This window comes from Halictus rubicundus, unplaced genomic scaffold (genome assembly GCF_050948215.1).
Source record: "Halictus rubicundus isolate RS-2024b unplaced genomic scaffold, iyHalRubi1_principal scaffold0035, whole genome shotgun sequence".
Taxonomy (NCBI): Eukaryota; Metazoa; Arthropoda; class Insecta; order Hymenoptera; family Halictidae; genus Halictus; species Halictus rubicundus.
In genome coordinates, this window is record NW_027488576.1 from 440319 (window position 1) to 460244 (window position 19926).

The window sequence follows — 19926 nt, forward strand, 5'->3', positions numbered from 1 at the left end:
GTCGTCGTCGGCAAGCTCGCCGTGACACGTTGGAACAACACGAATATTTAAAGATTGTCTCACGAAACGCATACTCCGATCAATTTGATGGAGGGGAGGGGCGTGTAGTATTTATACCAGAGCACGAACGCCTTCGGTATCATTCGTTGTTCCCCTCCCTCCCTGCGAAAAAATCTATTTTTAAAGGTGGGACTGGAAAATAGTCTATGCGTGCGAAACGTCGTCCGTGTACTACTACTGCGGGCAAGGGACTCTTCAACAGAGCTGTAGACGCGTTGCCGATCGAATTGCACATCCCCGGTTATCAGTTCTGCGGTCCTGGTACGAAACTGCGTAAGCGATTAGCCCGCGGCGATAGGGGAGTCAATCCTTTGGATGCGGCCTGTCGCGAACACGACGTAGCGTATTCGCGGCGCAAAGATCTCGACGATCGTCACGCGGCAGATAACGTTTTAGCGGATCGAGCGCTCCAGCGTATAGCGACCAAAGACGCGAGGTTCGGAGAAAAAGTCGCCGCGGCCGCCGTGTTGACCGCCATGAAAGCTAAAACGAAATTAGGTATGGGTCTGAGGGGACAGCGGAGACGACGGCAGGAGAAGAAGCAGAAGCAGAAGAAGAAAATGCGAATTCTCCCGACCGCCAAACGCGGTGGTTTTCTACCGCTGCTGTTGCCCGCTTTGTCGGCTATAGGAGCATTAACAGGTGGCGCTGCGGGGGTAGTCAAAGCGCTAAACGCCGCGAAAACCGCGAAGAAACAATTGGAGGAAGCCCGGCGACACAATCGCGCCATGGAGGGTCGCGGGGTGCGTCTCGCACCGTACAGGCATGGGAAAGGCTTGAGGAGAGCTAAGAAAAAAAAAAACTCTAAGAAAGACGACGCGACAACGACAGATATCGAATTAACCGCCATCTGTAAAGCATTGCCACATTTTCGTGGAGTTTTCATGCGCGACAATTTACCGACGCGACCTTGGATAAACGAGCGAGGTATCGTTAATCTTGACGATAGTCGCGGGCCGGGAACGCATTGGGTCGCGTACGTGAAACGCGGCTCGCGCGTCGACTATTTCGATAGTTTTGGCAATCTTCGTCCGCCGATCGAGTTGATTAGTTACTTCGGATCGAACGCGACGATCTCGTATAATCACGAACGTTTTCAGAACTACGTCGAAAGCCGGTGTGGACAATTGTGCGTGAAATTTCTTCGAGAAACTTAAATTTCCTCGAACTCCTCTCCGCCGCCGCCGCCGCCACATCCGATGGATGGGAAAAAGTCGCTTACGTTCACGTTGTCGGGAAGAAGCAGCACATTGTCGTCCAAGTACTTTCCCCCCATAGATCTGAGCAACGGCGAGTACGAGCTGGGATTGCTCAACTTGCAAACTTATTACACGATACCGAACATCAGCGCCAACATCGGGAACAATCGATTCTACTTTGGCGAGAAGGACGAGGAGATCGTTATTCCGGACGGTTCGTACGAATTAGAGGCGATCAACGAGTACCTGAGACGCGAGATACGCGCGCGATATCCTCGTCCTCCCAAAAATGTCAGCGAATCGTCCCCCGATAACGAATATCCGCTGATACTACGGGCGAACAACAATACCATAAAAAGCGAAATCGTTAGTAGGTATCGGATAAATTTCGAGAAGCCTCGCAACGTAGGATCCATCCTAGGATTTTCCACGAACCGCGTTCTATCGCCGAACGCGTGGCACACGTCGGACGCTCCCGTGAACATTGTCAACGTGAATATCATTCGAGTGGAATGCAACGTAACCACCGGATCGTACGACAATGGCAAACTCGTTCACACGATACACGAGTTCGCGCCTCAGGTACCGCCGGGGTATAAATTATCGGAAACGCCCGCGCGAGTCATTTACCTTCCGATCGTCGCGCGAGTAATCGACGATTTAACGATTCGTATAGTTGACCAATCCGGACGTTTGATTGATTTTCGAGGCGAAGAAATCACGGTGCGACTACACGTTCGACGAAGCAATGCTAATTCATAACAATACGGCATTTCACACGTTGAACGAGGACGAGAGCGCATCGATTCGTAGGAAACTAATCGTGAAGGAAAACGCGTCGATTCGCAAGAAATTAACCGCGGAGAACGCACGGTATCTACGATCTTTGGGATTCGCCGTTAAACAGTGAGTGAGGCAGAGAGAACCATGTTCGAGGACATTTTGGGCATCTCCAAAGCACCGATCTTTGACAATCGTATAACGAAGATCGAGCTGCACACGTACAATCCCTATGCCAACACAACGTTCGGAAACAACGATGAGATAAGGATACCTATTCAACAGCAAGATCTGTACACGCTTCCCTGCAGAAGCTTCTTATACGTCGAGGGAAAACTTAGTTTACCAGGAAAACTCGAATTACCGACCGGAGAATCTCGCATCGACACGGCGAGTCTCGACAACAATGCCGTCCCGTTCATGTTCGAGGAAATACGCTACGAATTGAACGGAGTGGAAATCGATCGGTCCAGAAATCCTGGTACAACCACGACCCTGAAGAATTATGCGAGTCTGTCCAAGACGAGAAGCAACGCGTTGTCCAATGCAGGGTGGTTGTACGGCAACGACGATTCGAAGCCAACGGCCACGGCCACGGCGGCGATCAATTTCAATTTTTGCGTACCTATGAGCATGTTATTGGGCTTCTGCGAAGACTACAAACGCGTCGTAATAAATGCTCGACACGAGTTGATTCTGATACGCTCGCGTACCGACGCGAACGCGTTGCGCGGCTCTTCCGACAACGCGAAGCCCGTTCTAGATCTGTACAAAATTCAATGGCGAATGCCACACGTCACGCTGGACGAAATACATAAACTATCAATGTTACGTATCCTAGACAGTGACAGGTCGATCGGCATGAGCTTCCGATCGTGGGATCTGTACGAGTATCCTCTACTGCAAGCAACCACGAAGCATACATGGGCGATAAAAACAGCTCCGCAAATGGAAAAACCGCGATACGTGATATTCGCTTTGCAAACCGATCGACGGAACAGCTTAATGAAAACGGTTACGCGATTCGATCATTGTCAGTTAGCCAATATTCGACTTTACTTGAACTCGAAAACCTATCCGTACGATGATTTAAACATCGATTTCGAGAAAGGTAAATACGCGTTGCTCTACGATATGTATGCGAAATCCCAAGAATCGTACTATGGAAACGACGAAGCGCTACTCGACGTCGCGAATTTTCTAAAGTATGCCCCACTCGTCGTTCTCCATTGTTCCCGTCAAAACGAAGCGCTTAAAAACGCCACGATCGATGTACGAATCGAATTCGAATGTCGAGCCGATGTCCCTCCATCAACGACCGCCTACTGTTTGATAATACACGACTGCATCGTGGAATACAACCCATTGACGAATATCGTTCGAAAAATTGTCTGAAACTGCTTGTATAAAAATTATCTTATCGAATAAAAATAATTATTGAGACATATGAAAAAGACAATAGTTTTATTTATGAGAAAAAACATCATCTCACACATACATTATTTAAATTTGAAGGAATACACGTTGCGCGCGAAATCATAGATGTTTTTCCACAACGGACGTTGAAAAGAGGTCATATTAAAAAGTGAGTTGGATCGGTTATGTTAAAACACAGATGGATGAAACTTTCGAGGATTGGATTAGATCGTTGAACGCTCCAAAGCCAACTTGTAAGAATTTACGAATGCCGGCAAATTCCTGCATCTAGAAGAGGAGTATGGACAATATACGAGTATTCGTTAAAGAATATATTGACGTTACAGCCAATAGAAAGCTTGCATAAAGCCGTGAGTCGGATTGGCTACGCGAAATTACTGATGGGCCCCATTACTCATTCCGTATAACCAACCAGACTCATGGTTTTATATGCAAGCTTTCTATTGTTTCTAATATCAATATATTTTTTGACTGATACTTGCATATTGTTCATACCGTCTTCAAAATGTTGGAATTTACCGACATCCGCAATTTCTTTCAAGTCGAGATTTGGAGTGTTCAACGATTTAAATCAAATCCTCGAAAGTTTATCTGACTGTGATTTTTAACGTAGCCGACCCGACTCACTTTTAAACGTATAACCTCTTTTCAACGTCCGTTGCCGAAACGTTGCATGGAAAAACATCTCTCGCTTTTTCGAAATATGACAGGATGTTCGATTTTCTCAACACGACGCGTTGAATCTATTAACACAGAGGTTTACCCGTGTGTTCTGGAATAAACTAGAATTGATTCTAGTTTATTCCAGAATACACGGGTAAACCGCTATGCGTTTATAGATTTCATCGCGTTATGCCAGAAAATCAAACATCCCACCATTTTTCGTCGTATCACGATGAAACGTTGCATGGAAAAAAACATCGCGCGCGCACACACACACACAATATTTTCTAAAATTATTTAATTCCGCCTATGCGCTTCGATCGCGTCCACGCAAAAAGCCACCAGTTCGCACTCGATCAGCGAACTCCGATCGAAAGATAGGTTCCGGACGGGGACGGTTTGCGCCGCAACAGCAAAATTTACGAATTTTTCTATGACCATGGGAACTTGGTCTAATAACCGCGTATACATATTTTGCACGCAAAACTCCAGATTATACAAATTCTGCATGGTGTTCTCAGTCACGTACAATGCTACTGTTGGACTCGATAATTTTATGAGATACGTCCCGTCGAGGTCCCCTATACGTAATGATAAATTTTCGCCGATCTTTACATATTGTTCTCCTTGTTGTTGTTGTTGTTGCTGTGCCACGTTTTTCGCCGATGACAGCATGTTGTTCAAACACCCCTTTGTACGCATCAGCTCCATCCATGCGTTCTGAGGGATCACAATTTCGTTTCCTCGGTTATCTCCAATAACCAGTTCGGTAGCAATATCCACGTTGACGCACACGCCAATTTCCAGCCATTTAAAGTAATTTCCGGCAAGCGAATATCTTCGGGTGAGAATCCTCGTACCTGGTGAACTACTCGTCACCAACGAGGACTGTGATGATTGTGGTGGTGGTGGTGGTAGCAGTGTCCGCGACGATCGTGGAAAAATCCTGCAATCAATTTTATATTTTTAAAAAGTTGAACGTATTCACTTTTTTTCTGTTTTATCTTCACTATACTTACACTACGTTTCTTCGCCTTTTCGCCACTATGGCGGCTCTCGTCTCGTCCATGCTCGGTTGGTTGCGACGCATCGTGACTATGTACTGCTCCGCGGGTGTGATACTTTCTGAAGCGTAACGCTCGAAACACCTCGTTTTGTACAATACCTTAATCGCCTTATCACTTCCTTAACCGATAAAAATAATTGATATTTCTACAGTTGCAACGGTCTTCTCGCTAACGGCTTCACCGCTTCCTTTTTCAAAAGGAAGTTGTCCCCCTCCTCCAATCAGAACGCAGTTGCAACGACCTTCGTGCTAATAGTTTCACCACTTCCTATTTTCATAGGAAATCAACGTCATCGTTGATACTATAATGACCCCAAGGAAGAGTATTGATCAAATTATTGCAAATGTATCGTTTATCGTCGTACGGACTCAGCGCCAATTTCATTTCGGATACCGAATACACCTGATGCTGTACGGACATTATACGATTATTGCTAACACTTTTCTCCGTATAATTATGAAGGCACTCGATATAGTCTTTGAAACTTATATCCCTAGCCGTGGCATTCGTTCTAATGCCTTTTATCTTTTTGGTTTCACAGCACGCGTCCTCGCTGTCGCGCACGCGAGTCGCGTACATTTTCGAGCGAAGTCCTACGAATTCCGTCATAATTTTGCCACCGTTCTCGTCCTTCATCAAACCCAGTATCTTTTTGTTCGCGATCGGAACGCCGTACACGTTGTTCTCAGCATAATTGCTCGTGTCGTATCGATTGATATCGCGTTTCAACAGCTCATACGCGTCGTCGCAAACGATCTCGTATATCAAGCTGTCCGTGTCCGTGTATAAAATCTTACAGTTTTCTTTTAAATTTGGATACATATAGCCATAATGAAAGTCGTACAAACAGCATTTAGATATATCCAATACGGACATGCCTATGTATACGGGTTTATAAAATTTAATATTCGTTTTTTTCAGTTGAATCGCAACGAAATCCTCCGAGAACACCGTGCAACTGTGAAAATTCGGTCTAGCTATCAATCTTTCGACACCGTGTCGACCGTCCCACCGAGAGAGTAATTTCACGCTCGCGTGATTCCGAACGTTCTCCATAGTCTTTCCGAACACCGCGTTATTCATTAGCTTGAACAAATTTTTTGAAAAATCGTTGTTCGCGTTGGTGCGTAATTTAGTGTTCAAATCGATGTAGCTGTACAGCCATCGAGACTGTCGAAACTCTAAAATTCGATAAATTTTCCCTAATTTCAAACCGTGTCGCAAACTTTGCTGCAGATATCGATAATGCAGAACGTATCGCTCCTTATCGCGAAGCGTTGCCAGCAACTTCCTTTGACTCGAGCCGGCCGTCGCCTTGTCGTGACTCGGGCAAAACGGAAGATCCGCGTGAGCGTCATGAATTTCGCGCGGATACTCTAAATCCACCTCCAAAATGTATCCTACGGGACTGTCGATTGGAATAGATTCAACGTTAAAATTATCTATATGCGCCCGTTCGTCCACCCAGCGAAAACCGCTGTGTGGCAGAGGTTGCGACATGGCCCAACCGTATAAATTATTAACGTCGAAATACATTAGATAGGTGGACGGCTCGCTCGAATCGTACGTCGGTAAATACTTGTTATTGGCACGCGCATACCTGTGAGAACATTGACTCAGTCCACCGCGTATTCCACGCTCCACGAACAATAGCATGTCCACGTCGGTGAACAGATCCAGTTCGATCTTTGTCATTTTTAACATCACGTCCCACGCGAAACCGGGGAGCGTGTAATAATGCGCCGGATCGAGTTTATAGTTCTCGAGACAGTCTTCGCGGAAATTTTCAAAAACATCTGCCAGCAACAGTACGTCCAATTTTAAATACAAATCGCTGTACTGTCCCAACGTCTTTATAGCGAAACGAGACCAAACCGTAATCGCGTGAAGATAATCGGTGTCCGATATCTCGCTGGTACATAACCGATTGTAAAATGCTTCGCGCGGCGGCAATCGCTCCTCTTTTAGTTTATCGTACGACGTTAGATAGTCGTACGGAAAAACGCCTTTTCTCGTTAAAAGATTGAAATCGCTGTCGGAAAGATGTGCAAATTCGCCTCGTACGACGCGCAATTTACTCTTGTCCAAATACGAGGATAACTTGTCCAGACTAGAATTCAGGAATTTGAATGAATCGATGAATCGAAACTTTATCAACTTCCTGTAATCTCTTCCCATCCCCCCGTCGTTCTCAACGTGTTTCGTGAACGAGATGTACCGCTCTTTCGTCAGCGGTAACACGTCTATCTTCCCCTTGAACGCGTTTGCCAATTCCTTAATGATAAAATGCGCGTCGTAACCGGACAAATTGTGGAAAACCACTGGTATCACGTACGAAGATTGATAATTCAAATTACAAGCGTTATGCGCCGGACCGCGATACGCGCCCGTGATATGACAATGATCATGCACTTTTTCGTCGCAGTCGTTGAACGGTTTTTCACATACGTGGCAACACGTGGCTGTAAGAAAATCTAATTTTTCTGCTTCGGTCAATGTCCTCATCGACACGTTTTTATCAAGTATCTTCTGTAATTTACAACTTAACTCGTGCAACTTTGTCGCGAACCATGTCGAGCATCCCTCTTCTCTGGAACAAGCCCGATACTCGCACAGGGAAGCATTGTATCCACAATGCATGTAATAACCAATACTGAACGCGTGGTGATGTTGATACTGCGTGCGCGCCCCGCGGCTCTGTCCTTCATGTTTCTCCAGCAAACATTCCAAATCGGCGTAAATAACGAACGGCGCCCGTTCTTTGTACGCGTAGTTGGTCCGAGGTCGGAAGCGTCAGAGCGCATTCGTTCATTCGTTCGCAATCGACCGTATGAGCGTCTAATCTCTCTTGCGACGGGAAATATTGTAAGCATCTGAGAAGGAAAAAAATATACCATGGTCTTTAACTGGAAAAGGAAAAAAAAATGCTCTCAACTTACCGGTCGCAAATATACATGCGATGGCTATCCTTGCTAAGCTGCGACGAAACCAATCGCGACAAATTTCTTATGCACGTGTAATGATGGCGCGAATCATTCCTCCCCCGTAGAAGCAACAAATTGGCGTGCTTGCTCCGCTTCTTCTCAGTCAGATGAAGCGCCCCACACTTCTTGCGAACCCATTCGAACACGTTCACGGAAACGTCGTTTACCCGTTCAAATTTTCGAATATCCTTAAACGACATAGGCAGTTGAAATCCTTCGGTTCGAAGCACCGTGCGGTAATGTGGATAAGAAGAGAAACGCTCCGAGTTTTTCTCGACCGGATAGAGACCCGCCACGACTGCCCAAAAGAAACAGGCCTCGTCGTTACTCTTCACGTTGACGATCGCTCTCTTCAGTTGTATCTCTCGAGGTACAGAGACGTTGCAACCGGCTTGCAACGGCTGGTACTTGTTGCAATTCACTATTAGATGCAGTATCTTCGATAGCGACCAGTATCCAACCGGCACCACGATGCGTCGTTCGCCCGTTTCGAGGATATTCAATATCTTTGACGGTGAATCGATCGCGGGCCATGGTGCCACGACTTGGCTAAATCTTTTCGTGTAGAAAAAACATATGCGACTCGTCGCGTCGATTCGCATTAACCGTTCTATCAACGTTTTCCGAGGCTCCTCGTCGGAGAAACTACCGTTCAAATACAAATTTAAAACGTGAACCCAAGCCAAGTTTTTCAATGATAAAACTGCCATTTTTACTCGTCGTCGTTGTTGTTGTTGTTGTTGTTATCATAGTGGTAGTAGTCGATGTCCTCGTCCTCGTCATCCGTTAAAAATAATTTACGTTTTCTGATCGGTAAGAAAGGAGGAGTTAAGATGATAAGAGGCATGGATCGTTCATTCAATGATAGCGTTCCCTCGTAAACGTAATCGGTTCTACGATATCGACGCACTGCCTTGTCCAAGTATGCCCTCAATCTCCATTTAGGTTTTAAGAAAACAAACACTTGTAAAAGATCTATATACTCGTTTCTCACTTCATGCAACAAATCCAACGGTTTATACGCGAAAGCTGTTACGTATGGAACACCGGTGAATGGAAATTTTACGCGAAAAACACAATAAATATTGCACGATAGAAGGCGAAAATATCGATCGAAAATCCGTTGATACACCTTGGAGTAATTTCGAATATCGCGCTCGAATAACTTTGTCACGGCTAAAGCTTGTAAGGAGGGCACCTCTGCAAACTTCATGGTGAATCGCCCGAGACAATTCCAATTTCGCGTCTACGTCTCGTATTCATTGCCACTTACACATACGTAATATTATGAAAAAATACATTCACACACATACACACATACAAAACATAAATAGCGTAAGGAAGTGGTCTAAAAACATTGTGATAATGAAAAAACCGTTGACACGTGATAATGAAAAACCGTTGACGCGATTGCAAAAGGATGTGGTTCTACGAGAGACGTCATCTCGCGAAAATTAGTAAGAAGATGCAAGAGCGAGAGAGAAACAGTCTCTCTATCTCCCGCCAAATATAATAAAAATGACCGGTCAAATATAATAAAAATGACCGGTCAAATATAATAAAAATGGTCGCCGGCATAATAAAAATGACCGGTCAAATATAATAAAAATGGTCGCCGGCATAATAAAAATGGTCGGCCAAATATAATAAAAGTGGCCGGCAGCAAGAGCGAATAAATGGCTGTGCGGTAAGAAGACGTAAGAGCGGGAAAAACAGTCCCTCCATCTCCCGCCAAACATAATAAAATGGTGGCCCAAATATAATAAAAATGGCCGACGGCAAAAATGGCCGCCGGCAAGAGCGAATAAATGGCTGTGCGGTAAGAAGACGTAAGAGCGAGAGAAACAGTCTCTCTATCTCCCGTCCAAATACTATAATAAAAATGGCGGTCGGGAAAAATGGCCGTCCGCAAGAGCTAAACAATCTCCCGCCAAATATAATAAAAATGGCCGACGACATAATGGCCGCCGGCGGAAATGATAAGGCAGCGATAACGCCAAATATAATAAAAATGGCCGACGGCAAGAGCTAAACAATTTCCCGCCAAATATAATAAAAATGGCCGACGGCAAGAGTTAAACAATCTCCCGCCAAATATAATAAAAATGGCCGACGACATAATGGCCGCCGGCGGAAATGATAAGGCAGCGATAACGCCAAATATAATAAAAATGGCCGACGGCATAATGGCCGCCGGCGGAAATGATAAGGCAGCGATAACGTCACGCCCCGCCCGATAAGGCAGCGATGACGCCACGCCCCGCGCGATTACCCCCCCCCTAACCCCGCTAGAAAATGACCACCCTCGCTTATTGAGTTAGAACCGGCATAGACTACCTACTCGCGCGGATACTTCGGCATCACTCGCGGTTATAATTCCGCGGACAGAATATACGCTAGCGGCTCGGGTTAACGTTCGGCTTCTCGGCGTCGCGGAGAACGGTTCCGGTCGTGATCGGGCGATCAGTATCGGCGGCTAGCGATCTTATCGGAAAAGCACGTCTGTACGCGAACGTGGCGGAAAGCCAAAGAGAGCGTTTTCCGGCTCGTATCTCTCGTCTTGCTAGGCGAGGGGGTGCGGTGCGGTACGGTTCGCGGCCGGGTTTTCCGGTGTCGTCACGCATCCGGCGCGACGGTATCGCATCATGGCGGGTTCCGGTTCCCACCAAGATCGGTTCGGTGGTGCGGGGATCGCGGGGGGGGGGGGGGGGCGCTCGCGGGTACCGACGGATCTCGGTATCCGTCGGTCGTATTCGGGGCGGTTCGAGTTCGGGGCGCGTACGGCTAGGAACAGGCCTGGCGCGGCCAGGTCTGTTACAAAGTTTTAGAAATACAAGTTTTATAAAAATTCAGTAGTTAGATATTATTTTCAAAATGACGAAACTGTTGGGAGTCATGTTGATATATTGAAACATAGGGCAAATAAAATATTTTATATTGCATTTTTAAGTTTGTGCATTATTTTTCCGAATATAAAAACGTTTATTATCTCATAATACGCTTGTAAACAGGAAAGAAGGCAACGAAAAAATTCATTTTCATGCAATTTACAAAAATTCTGATAAGAATTAAAAACAACTGTTTCAATAATATCCAACTACTAAATTTTTATAAAACCGGTATCTCTGAAACTTATAAGGGGGTCAACCGAGAAGTTTGATATAAAATCGGGCATTTTATGCTTTCGGATTTGTGTAAAAATCGATTTTTCCACCTAAAATTCGGAAAAAAATCTCACTCATGTATGCTAGTAAGTAGAATATCCATGAATTTTATCGTAATTTTTTGTTCGGCACGGTGTGACTACAAATCAATTTGATTCGGGGGTTACTTTTGAACATCGTAGGTGGCTATACCGAAAAAATTAAAAAAATTGTTTAAAAAATACAACACATATTTCAGTATACACAGATAAACAAATCAACAGCGAAAGACCAACGGAACGTTGGTGCACCAACGGAATCAGTGGGGTAGGTTCAAGCGTCGCCAAGTCACATTTGATGGTAGCGGGGGGGGGGGGGGGCGATGACGCAACTGGCAACAGCTAATTGAGGCGTTGTTTGTTTCGTTCAGTTTACTGATGGACAGGAACGCATTCGTATCGCGTGCGAATCACTCCTGTTTCATTTGTTAAACAATTTATACACAGCGCGGAAAGATAAGTGTACGGACTTGTGGTGACGCGAGTGTGTGTAGTTTTTTTTTTTTATTTATTACGCTTTATGCCAGAACTGGCCTGTCAGCGGGAGTGTGTATAGTTTGGAGTTTTTGTGAAAAAGTGTGAAAACTGTGGAAAAATGGAGTCTGGTATTTCGTCTTCTGCTAAGCACGCGGGAAAAACGGCGGCCAAGCTAGCATTCAAGGCGACTGCATCGTCCAAAAAGCTTCGCATCTCAACGAAAAGATACAACAGAAGAAGATTACAGCTGAATAGGTAAGTGACAAACAATCCATATACCGTGTGAACTTTTCAAATAAATAAGAAACCAAACAATCATCATTTAGCGACAAACTATTTTCGAAGTCGTGTTCTGTTCTAATTTACATTTAAATGAATTATTTACTATAAACACATTATAATAAATTATAAGACTACAACTAACAAACTGATGAAAATGAGAGAAATTTGAAAAAATAAGGAGATAGCTCCAAATATCCCTTTCATGGTCCAGTTGTCGAAAAAGCACTTTAACACTTTAACATTGACAAAATTAAAATTATTTGAAGTAAATGCTGCACCGCGATATATGTACAGCCTCGGACGGCCGGCGTGCGTTACCAGCAGCGACCGGATGGCTAACATAGTCACCTTTCTATTTATTTTTTAAATACATAAGTGATGATGAAGGTTTGGTTTCTTAATTATCAGCTGAATTTTACTTTACTAAAAATTATAGACTTTTATATACAGTCAGTGTTACGAACTCTTCGGATCTTTCACGGTGTTGAAAGATTACCGTCAGTTCGCAGAAACAGAGTGTCAGGAAAAAGTCCGACGAAACGAGGATCGCAAGGAATACAGAGATAAACACGCTTGAGACCTGTCGATTGTCGATAATACAGAAAGACTGCGTTGATCGGCCGTTAGATCGATCGCTCCTGACGCCCGTCCCCCGCGCGGCCCGCGAGGGCCACCGAGCTGCTCGATCCACCCGGGACTCGCGGGGCGCGGGAGGGGACGCAGGAACGACGTCGCGCACGCGCCGTTGATCCACTCCTCTGAGTCGTGTATTTACAGTTTTGTACAGTGTTGTTCGTTACCGAACATGGTTAAAAATACAGAGATATATATAAAAAGGTTAGATTTGAGTTCGAAGTTTGCGAACCCCGTCCGCCTCCTCTCGATTCCTCGATAAATCTCTAACAGTCAGTCAAAAATGTCTCCGTACACCGTACAAGAATTTATTTAAAGTTGCATAATTTTAAAGGAAATGGTAATAAATAAATAATTCTTGCGTTATTATGTTCACAAACATAACATTTATTAACAGTGCAAAAAAAGCTATATTACATTTATTTGTTAACAAATAAACAAAGGCAAAAGTAAAACTCAACGAAAACGAGGTCAAAAAAGTCTCCGTACATGTAACACTATTATTCATAATTTGTTAATTAGTGATCAGCTGGAAGATAAACGACTCTTCAAGATGTAATATGTAACCGTTTATTTTATCTTTCAACGCTTCCTGTGCGTGATCGGCAATGATCACACTTCTTGAATCAAGGGACGGTTACCACCCTTGGATAGCTCGGTTCGTGTCTGTGAGACGGAGAGGTTCTATCTACTTTTAAATCAATCGGAGATGATGTGGGAGGTAGAATGACAGTATATTTTGTCCTTAATGCTTTACAATTTGTTTATGCGTTCGCGTGACGCAGTACGACTTTAAATTCTATTGAGTATACAATTCTAGTTTAATATTCGCCCATTTCATTAAGCTCTATTATATAAATCATCACCGTGGTGGTGCGCTCGTTTGATTTCAATGGCCTCTACGCCTAGATGTTTCGGCTCGATAGCGCGATTCGCGTTCGGTATTCTTTTATGATTTCGTGACGGTCTTTCGACGGATGTGAACGCGTCACGATTTACCCGATTGACGGAGGGCCGCCGCAGCACACTTGCACTCGGCTGATTTCTCAGGAAGAGTGCAAGTGTGGCGTCGCGTACAAAGTGTCCGTCACTCTTCCGACCCTGAGGATCGCATCGATCGTCACTGGTAGTGGGTTACGATGCTTTCCGGTGTCGGGGAGGTGACTTCAACCGCACTAACCCGTACGCGGATCACAACGCGATACTCGTGATCCCGGAGGGCCGTCGCAGCACCCCCGCACTCGGCTGATTTCTCAGGAAGAGTACAAGTGTGGCGACGCGTACAAAGTGTCCGTCACTCTTCCGACCCTGAGGATTGCATCGATCGTCGCTTGTAGCGGGTTACGATGCCTTCCGGTGTCGGGGAGGTGACTTCAACCGCACTAACCCGTACGCGTATCACGACGCGATGTTCGTGATTCCCGGAGGGCCGTCGCAGCACACTCGCACTCGGCTGATTTCTCAGGAAGAGTACAAGTATGGCGACGAGTACAAAGTGTCCGTTACTCTTCTGACCCTGAGGATTGCATCAATCGTCACTTTCAGTGGGTTATGATGCTTTCCGGTATCGGGGAGGTAACTTCCACTGTACTAACCCGTATGCGTATCACGACGCGTTATTCGCGATTCCCGGAGGGCCGTCGCAGCACACTCTCACTCGGCTGATTTCTCAGGAAGAGTACAAGTATGGCGACGAGTACCAAGCGTCCGTTACTCTTCCGACCCTGAGGATTGCATCAATCGTCACTTTCAGTGGGTTAAGACGCCTTCCGGTATCGGGGAGGTAACTTCTACTGCACTAACCCGTACGTGGACTACGACACGATATTCTCAAAGATGGAAGACACTCGGGATTGACACGTTATCCTCGTCTCGTCACCTCACCTGGATTACTATGATGTTTATTTGCTGTCGTGCGGTTTGCACGACCAGCTCCTCGGTTTGAGGTGTGCGCGAGGCGAGGGCAACGTCGTCGGTTTGACTATCGTTCCCGAGTCGGTTTGACTCTCACCGCCGCGTACCGAGTTTATGGGATCTTCCCGGATCCGCGTGTTCGCCCGATCGCGCCTAGACGTAGAGTGCTGGATCTATCGCTCGCATCGACCTCCTTCGATCGCTATCGAGTGGGGATCGATGCTTGCGCATACTTATTAGTGGGAGATCCTGCGATCCTTTGTTACGAAAAGGACAGCAGGACGACGCGGAACGCTGTGGTGGGGGCCCGCGTCACTCAGGCAACGCGTTGCTTGATCGATATGTAATCGATACGGTTACATATGCCCCCCCCCCCCCACTGAATTCGCGACTGCAGTCGCAGGAACGCAGTCTAGATGCACTGCAGTCGCGATGTATAAACAAACAAAGTTCTTGAAAACGAAAGGAAAATATATTGCTCTGACATTTAACTAAATAATATTTACTTGACCAAACGAGGACTCTTAAAAGAAAATTTTTATTTTGCGTTCCCACTCAAACTTGATGTAACATAACGGAAAAAAGGAGAAAAAAAAATATATTGTTTTGAGAATTAATAAAATAATATTGACTTGAGTAAACGAGCATACTGACGTTCTTTTGCGCACCCTTAATCAAAACAATAACTAAAAATTTCTATGTGTCACCAACAAACAAAAAAAAGACATTTCTTTTGCGCATCCCTTTACGCTTAATGTAACAACAGAAGGAGAGAAAAGAAAATATACTGCTTTGAAATTTAACAAAAAAAAGTAATATTACCTTGGCTTGCCTTTATAATATTGCCTTGAGCAAACGGGCTCTTTTGCACGTACCTTAAAATTTATATTAACTTATATAACTAAGAGTAAAACGAAAAGAAAAAAAAAACTAATTATTTTTCTTTTTTTATCGCTTATCGTTTCGTGGTGATTCTAGCAGCTCGTGGATGAGCTCTTCCGTGAGCGGGAGGAGGCCGAGTGGGTCGTTGGGATCCAGGTCGGCTACCTCCACCTCGTAGTCTTCCACCTGGTCCCAGGAGAAATCCAGGTTTTCCTTTGAAGACTCCGGAGGAAGCCCCGGGCTGAGTTCCGCTGCATGCGGCTGGCGATGGTTGTCGTTATCCTGTGGGATTACCTCCCACGAGAGGTCTAATTCCTTCACCGGCGTTGACGGACCAGCCGTTGTGGAGGGTTTAATCTGGTGACTGACCCTAGTGGTCCCAGTTAACGGACCCTTCTTCGGTGTTTGTACCCGTGCGTGAGTTTTTCGTAGCGTGGCTTGCGTGGCCACGCCGCCACGATACCGGGATCCACGACCGATGGACCAGGGCCGCGGTACTATTGTCGGTATCGTTAATTCTGGGATTTCGTGATAATGGAGATCCATCCCCGTTTGTGTGGGCCTGGATACCATAGCCCATGAGGCGTAGGCCTGCGTGCCCACCTCGCGTTTCTCAACGGTTACGTTTTGGTTTTCCATTGCGAACTGTGTCTCAATGTTAGTTTCCGCGCGTGTTTATAGGCCATAGGTTTGGGGATTCTTGGAATCCTTGCCTCGACATAATTCTGTTTATCTGCTGGGTGCTCTAGTTTTGCACGTTGGCTTTGTTCGCATCGTACCTGTTGTGTTTACGTTATGTGCTTCCTTGTCTGGCCGATGATATTGCCGGAGACTTGTCGCGTGGAATGTGCCTCTGATAGCTCCTGTCTGCGGGCGTCGCAGAACGTACGTCGCGGGACCTTTTCTCTCTTTCACCTCGTACGGTCCTTCGTATAGGTGGAAGAACTTTGCGACTTCTCGCTCAACGGCGTTTGAAATGGGATTCGTTCTTAGCAGGACAGTGTCACCGATGTCAAATTGTACGTGCGTCCTACCCTTGTTTGCTCGTTCGCATCGTTTACGCGCCTTTCGTGACACATTACGGAATGCTAGTTGCAATTTTTGTTCCACTGTTCCGTCGCTCAGTTCTTCTTGAATAAACCATTTGGTCCATGGTCGTGTGGGCGGTTTTCCCAGAAGGAGCTCCATCGGCGTGAAACCCGTACTGTCGTGTATCACCTCGTTACAGCAGGTTTCCACCACTTTCACCCATATGGCCCACGATGTATGTGCCTTTGCCGCTAGCGTGCGGAATATTCGCCCAATTTCGCGATTCACTCTCTCGACAGGGTTACTTTGAGGATGTCTAACCGATGATAATATGTGTTGGATCCCTTCTTCGTGTAACCTCTGTGTCCACTTTTTAGAGGTGAATTGGGTCCCATGGTCCGTCAGCATTTTCTGTGGCTTACCATATTGCGGGATGTAGTTTTTAAAGATGCGCGTGAGCGTTATTGCCGTCGTCGCGTTTTTAACAGAATAGAGCTTAACGAACTTAGTAAATAGTTCTTCAATTACTAAGATATATTTTACACCTCCCCTTGATGTTGGTAATGGACCATAGTAGTCTATTGAAACGATCTCTAGTGGCTTTTTGGGCAAAATTGTTTGCAGATCGAAATGCAAAGCATGTGTTGGAATTTTAACACGTTGACAAATATCGCACGTAGCTATCAATTTACGCGCATATCGGTGAAGTTTTGGAACATAAAAACTTTCAGCAACAAGTGCTATGGTTTTGTCGCTACCGAGATGCGCGTATATTTCATGCACTTCCGTAATTAGTCGGTCACGCAGCTGAGCGGGAATCACGGCCCTGACTTTACCGGTCCGATCCACGTGATATAAAGTATTCTCGTGGATTCTATACCTTTTGATGGTACATTTATCCTGCCGGGAATACTTTTCTATAATCGCGCGGATCCTGTCGTCCCCCTGTTGCCAATTAGACAAACTTTTAAGCGCCTTTGCGAGTTTCGTGGACATGGCTTGCGCCACCGCGGCGAGGATGGGTACTCGAGTTTCGCGGCCTACGTTGTCTTTGTCTGACTCGTTATACGACCGGCTCATTACGTCTGCTGGGATGTTTTCCTTGCCCGGTCGGTACCGAATTTCGACGCGGTAATCTTGAATTGACAAAATCCACCGCGTGAGACGCTGGTTTAATAGCTTACTGCTCATTAGGAAAGTGATTGCCTTGTGGTCAGTTAACAGTATTATTTTTGCACCATATACATAGGATCTAAACTTTCCCAATGCCCAGACTATCGCTAATAATTCTTTTTCGGTGGTAAAATACGTTAATTCTGGTCCTTTCAACGTTCGACTCGCGAATGCTACTGGCCGCAGATTTCCCGTCGCGTCTCGCTGCTCGATCACGGCTCCGACTGCAACGAAGCTCGCGTCGGTGGCCAGGTAAAATTCTCTGCTGGCGTCCGCATATTGCAGTGCCACTTCTTTACAGAAAATTTGCTTCGCTTTTTCGAGCGCTGCCTCTTGTGCCTCGTTCCATGACCATCGTTTTCCCTTTTTTAAGAGGGTCAGTAATGGTGTTGTGACATCAGCATGCTTGTCCGTGAACTTGCTGTAGTAATTTATGAGTCCGAGAAATCCACGTAGCTGTTTTACGTTTCGTGGTACCGGAAATTCTCGAATTGCTGCGAGTTTTTCCGGATCTTGTTTCAATCCTTCTGCCGACAAGACGTGGCCGAGGAATTTGATTTCTCGTCTCATAAAGTGACATTTATCCAAGTTGACAGTAAGGTTGTGCGCCTCCAATCGCTCCAACAAGGTCGTCAGGTGTTGCATGTGCTCTTCGAATGTTCTTGAGAAGCATAAGATATCATCAATGAAGTTCACCACGAAGCCCTCCATTCCTTCAAGTACCCGCCGTAGGGCTCTGACCAGACTTGCACTGCTTGTCTTGAGGCCAAACGGTGTTACTACGTATTCATAGCACCTCCCGCGATACATGAAAGCAGTGTACTTTCGTGATGCTTTTGTTAGTGAAATTTGCCAGAAGCTGCTCGTTAGATCGAGACTTGTGAGAAAATCCACCTTCTTGAAGCGTTGGAAGATTGCATCCGGTGTTTCTGACATTTCGTGGTCGTCAACAAGAGCTTGATTCAGCATTCTGGCGTCCAGACATAGACGGAGCGATCCGTTCTTTTTTAATACGGGAACCACTGGATTGATATACGGGCTCTTGCTGGGTTGTATGATGTTATTGTCCAGCATTCTTTGTATCTCCGCATCGGCCGCCTCTAGATATTTTAGTGGTGTGGGATATGTCCTGCAAAAATACGGGGTGTCCGCCTTTACGTGCAGGTGATGTTCATAGCACGTAAGACGTCCTATCTCCTCTTTCCAAACTCGGGGAAAGGACTCGATCACCCGTTGCAGTTCTTTCTTTTGCCGGGGAGTTGCTTGAACGGCTTCCAATGATGTTAGATTGTCTTGACGCGTGACAGAACCTTTTATTGTTCTGAGCGCTTCCGTTTCGGCACTTTCTTGATTCATCTTGATGACGACTCCTGTTCTGTCGGTTGATATTATTAGTGTGTCATTTGCAAAGTCGATCGTAGCCTTTGACTTTCGTAACGTGTCTACGCCTATGATCAGATCACAGATTAGTCCGGGAACGATTACTACCGGAGCTTCTAATGCAACCTCTGGGTGCGTGATGGTTACCCATATTTGTTTTTTCAGTCGGGCTGATTTACTGCCCGTTGCTCCAATTACGACTGCTCCCGAGACTGGTAGCATGGGGCACTTCTTCAAGTGACCTTGATGTTTCAGGTACCATTCTTCTGACATAGCTGTTACGGTGCTGCCTGTATCGACGAGAGCTTTAACGGGAACGCCCTCGATTTTCAAGTAGACCTCTGGACTGTTATTGGTCCCTAGGACTGGTCTTGATTGGTGACATTCCTCGTTGGTGAGGTCACGTCGGAGGTCTCCGAAAATCGATCCAACTGTTAAGCAGAGGTCTTCCCTAGATGGTTCCTTGGAGGTGGCTCTTATCTGAGTGGGGAAGTCGCTCAGATGTTCTTCTGAGTTCCTCCTTACTCGTTTTCCGAGATGGATATTTCTTCTTCACCAATTCCAATGCCTTCTTCAGGGTTTTCTTCCTCTACCTGCGCCGCTCGAATGTGAGTCGGGCGAGGATTCCATCGTCGATCCTCCTGATTTCGACCCTCGGGACGCCGCTCTTGCTGTGAATAATTTTCCCTAGATGGACGTGGGATTTCTGGCGCCCTGCGTTGATACTCGCCCATTTGACGCTGAGGTTCCCTTGAAGGTCGTTG

General features: G+C 45.9%; 3 protein-coding genes across 3 annotated transcripts; 1 reads left to right on the forward strand and 2 right to left on the reverse strand.

Moving 5' to 3' along the window:
• The first annotated feature begins 2186 nt into the window (after positions 1–2186).
• On the forward strand, positions 2187–3809 carry LOC143363339 (uncharacterized). The gene is made up of 2 exons (XM_076803938.1): positions 2187–3244; positions 3803–3809. Exons 1-2 carry the CDS (start codon positions 2187–2189, stop codon positions 3807–3809), a joined length of 1065 nt encoding a protein of 354 aa, XP_076660053.1.
• Positions 3810–5479: 1670 nt separating this feature from the next.
• LOC143363340 (uncharacterized) lies at positions 5480–6274 on the reverse strand. Its single transcript, XM_076803939.1, has one exon. The coding sequence runs from the start codon at positions 6260–6262 to the stop codon at positions 5480–5482; it is 783 nt and encodes a 260-aa protein (XP_076660054.1). The 5' UTR covers positions 6263–6274.
• A 71-nt stretch (positions 6275–6345) lies between these two features.
• On the reverse strand, positions 6346–9037 carry LOC143363342 (uncharacterized). The gene is made up of 5 exons (XM_076803940.1): positions 8907–9037; positions 8146–8835; positions 7974–8079; positions 6488–7903; positions 6346–6387 (listed from the first exon to the last, which is right to left on the reverse strand). Exons 1-5 carry the CDS (start codon positions 9035–9037, stop codon positions 6346–6348), a joined length of 2385 nt encoding a protein of 794 aa, XP_076660055.1.
• Positions 9038–19926: the final 10889 nt, after the last annotated feature.

Coding starts and splice junctions, on each gene's coding strand:
- LOC143363339 (XM_076803938.1), top strand. CDS start 2,187: ATGTTCGAGGACATTTTGGGCATCTCCAAAGCACCGATCTTTGACAAT.
- LOC143363340 (XM_076803939.1), bottom strand. CDS start 6,262: ATGGAGAACGTTCGGAATCACGCGAGCGTGAAATTACTCTCTCGGTGG.
- LOC143363342 (XM_076803940.1), bottom strand. CDS start 9,037: ATGCCTCTTATCATCTTAACTCCTCCTTTCTTACCGATCAGAAAACGT. Junction 7,904..7,973: donor CGACCTCGGACCAACTACGC/GTACAAAGAACG, acceptor CATGAAGGACAG/AGCCGCGGGGCGCGCACGCA. Junction 6,388..6,487: donor CGAGTCAAAGGAAGTTGCTG/GCAACGCTTCGC, acceptor ATCGAATTTTAG/AGTTTCGACAGTCTCGATGG.